Here is a 1089-nt window from a genome sequence, read left to right on the forward strand (position 1 = left end):
GTTTTACAGCGGTCGCAACTGCATAAGGTCATATGAGCGCCAGAGGATTAGAGGTGTTACAAGATAGTAACAAGCATAAAAAAGAAGGGAAGGTAAGAACGATAGATGTTTGATAGGAAAGAAGAAGCAAACCAGACCAGAGCAACCGCCAACGATCCACTTGGTTCAGGTATCTGTGATGTACTGGCTATGGTCTTCATCAGATGCGTAAAAGGGAGTGATTTAGTTTAGTTTTTGTAAGAATTTTAAGGCATTCGAAACACAATAAGGTCATATAGGTGCCAAAGAATAGATGTGTTACAAGAGAGTAACGTATACAAAGATGAAGGAGGAGAGATTAAAACGATAGATGTCTGACACAAAGAGGGAGCAAACCACATCAGAGCATCCACCAACTACCCACACCAGGTGTGATTTAATGGGCTGAGAATTATATTATTTATCGAGTAATATCGCCTTTCTTCTGGGAATCTGTCAACACTGTATGTGTCTGTATTTTAAAAAAAATAAAAAAATAAAGACGCTTTTACGCCGTCATCAACGCATTTAGATCATTTAGGAGGCACTCTTCGATCCTGCCTGTCAGGGCCAACCCCGGCTGAGAGGGATACGAAATCTCAGCAGAAAGACCGAGGTACTCGATCAAAATTCTCCTTACAAGAGAATCGAGCTCTAGCCTCCTGCATGCGACGGCAAAGTTCCTAACCGTAATAGGACGAAAAATGTGAAAAGAAGCCATAACGACAAGATTAAAAAAAAAACTACAAACAAACATATCAAAATAAGACGATAGACTGCATAAAAAGAACAGAGTTTGGTAAACACTGATAGAGGTAGAATTAAGACACAAAAAGAAGACCTGACGACAATCGCACGAAACAAAACAACCGGGCACCTACTGGATGATCTTGAGCTTGGCATACAGCAGACAGTTGTTCTCGAAGTCCGCCGTGACGGCACCTAGCGGGAAGAAGGTGAAGGACGCCAGCAGCACACAGAGGGCACACAGCGCCCCCTGCACCACCAGCAGACGATCCAGCATGCCGTCCCGCGCCCGGCGGAGAAACTGGACGCCTTTCTGTTGGGAAA

General features: G+C 43.9%; 1 protein-coding gene across 4 annotated transcripts in view; it reads right to left on the reverse strand.

Moving 5' to 3' along the window:
- Positions 1–1089, reverse strand: part of LOC101863645 — a 54899-nt gene that overhangs the window by 6322 nt on the left and 47488 nt on the right. For all 4 annotated transcript variants that reach the window (XM_035973692.1, XM_005091377.3, XM_013090889.2 and 1 more), the window contains one exon: positions 900–1078. In XM_035973692.1, coding sequence (XP_035829585.1) covers positions 900–1078 — 179 coding nt within the window. The remainder of the gene's footprint in view (positions 1–899; positions 1079–1089) is intronic.

Source organism: Aplysia californica, unplaced genomic scaffold (genome assembly GCF_000002075.1).
Source record: "Aplysia californica isolate F4 #8 unplaced genomic scaffold, AplCal3.0 scaffold00029, whole genome shotgun sequence".
NCBI lineage: Eukaryota > Metazoa > Mollusca > Gastropoda > Aplysiida > Aplysiidae > Aplysia > Aplysia californica.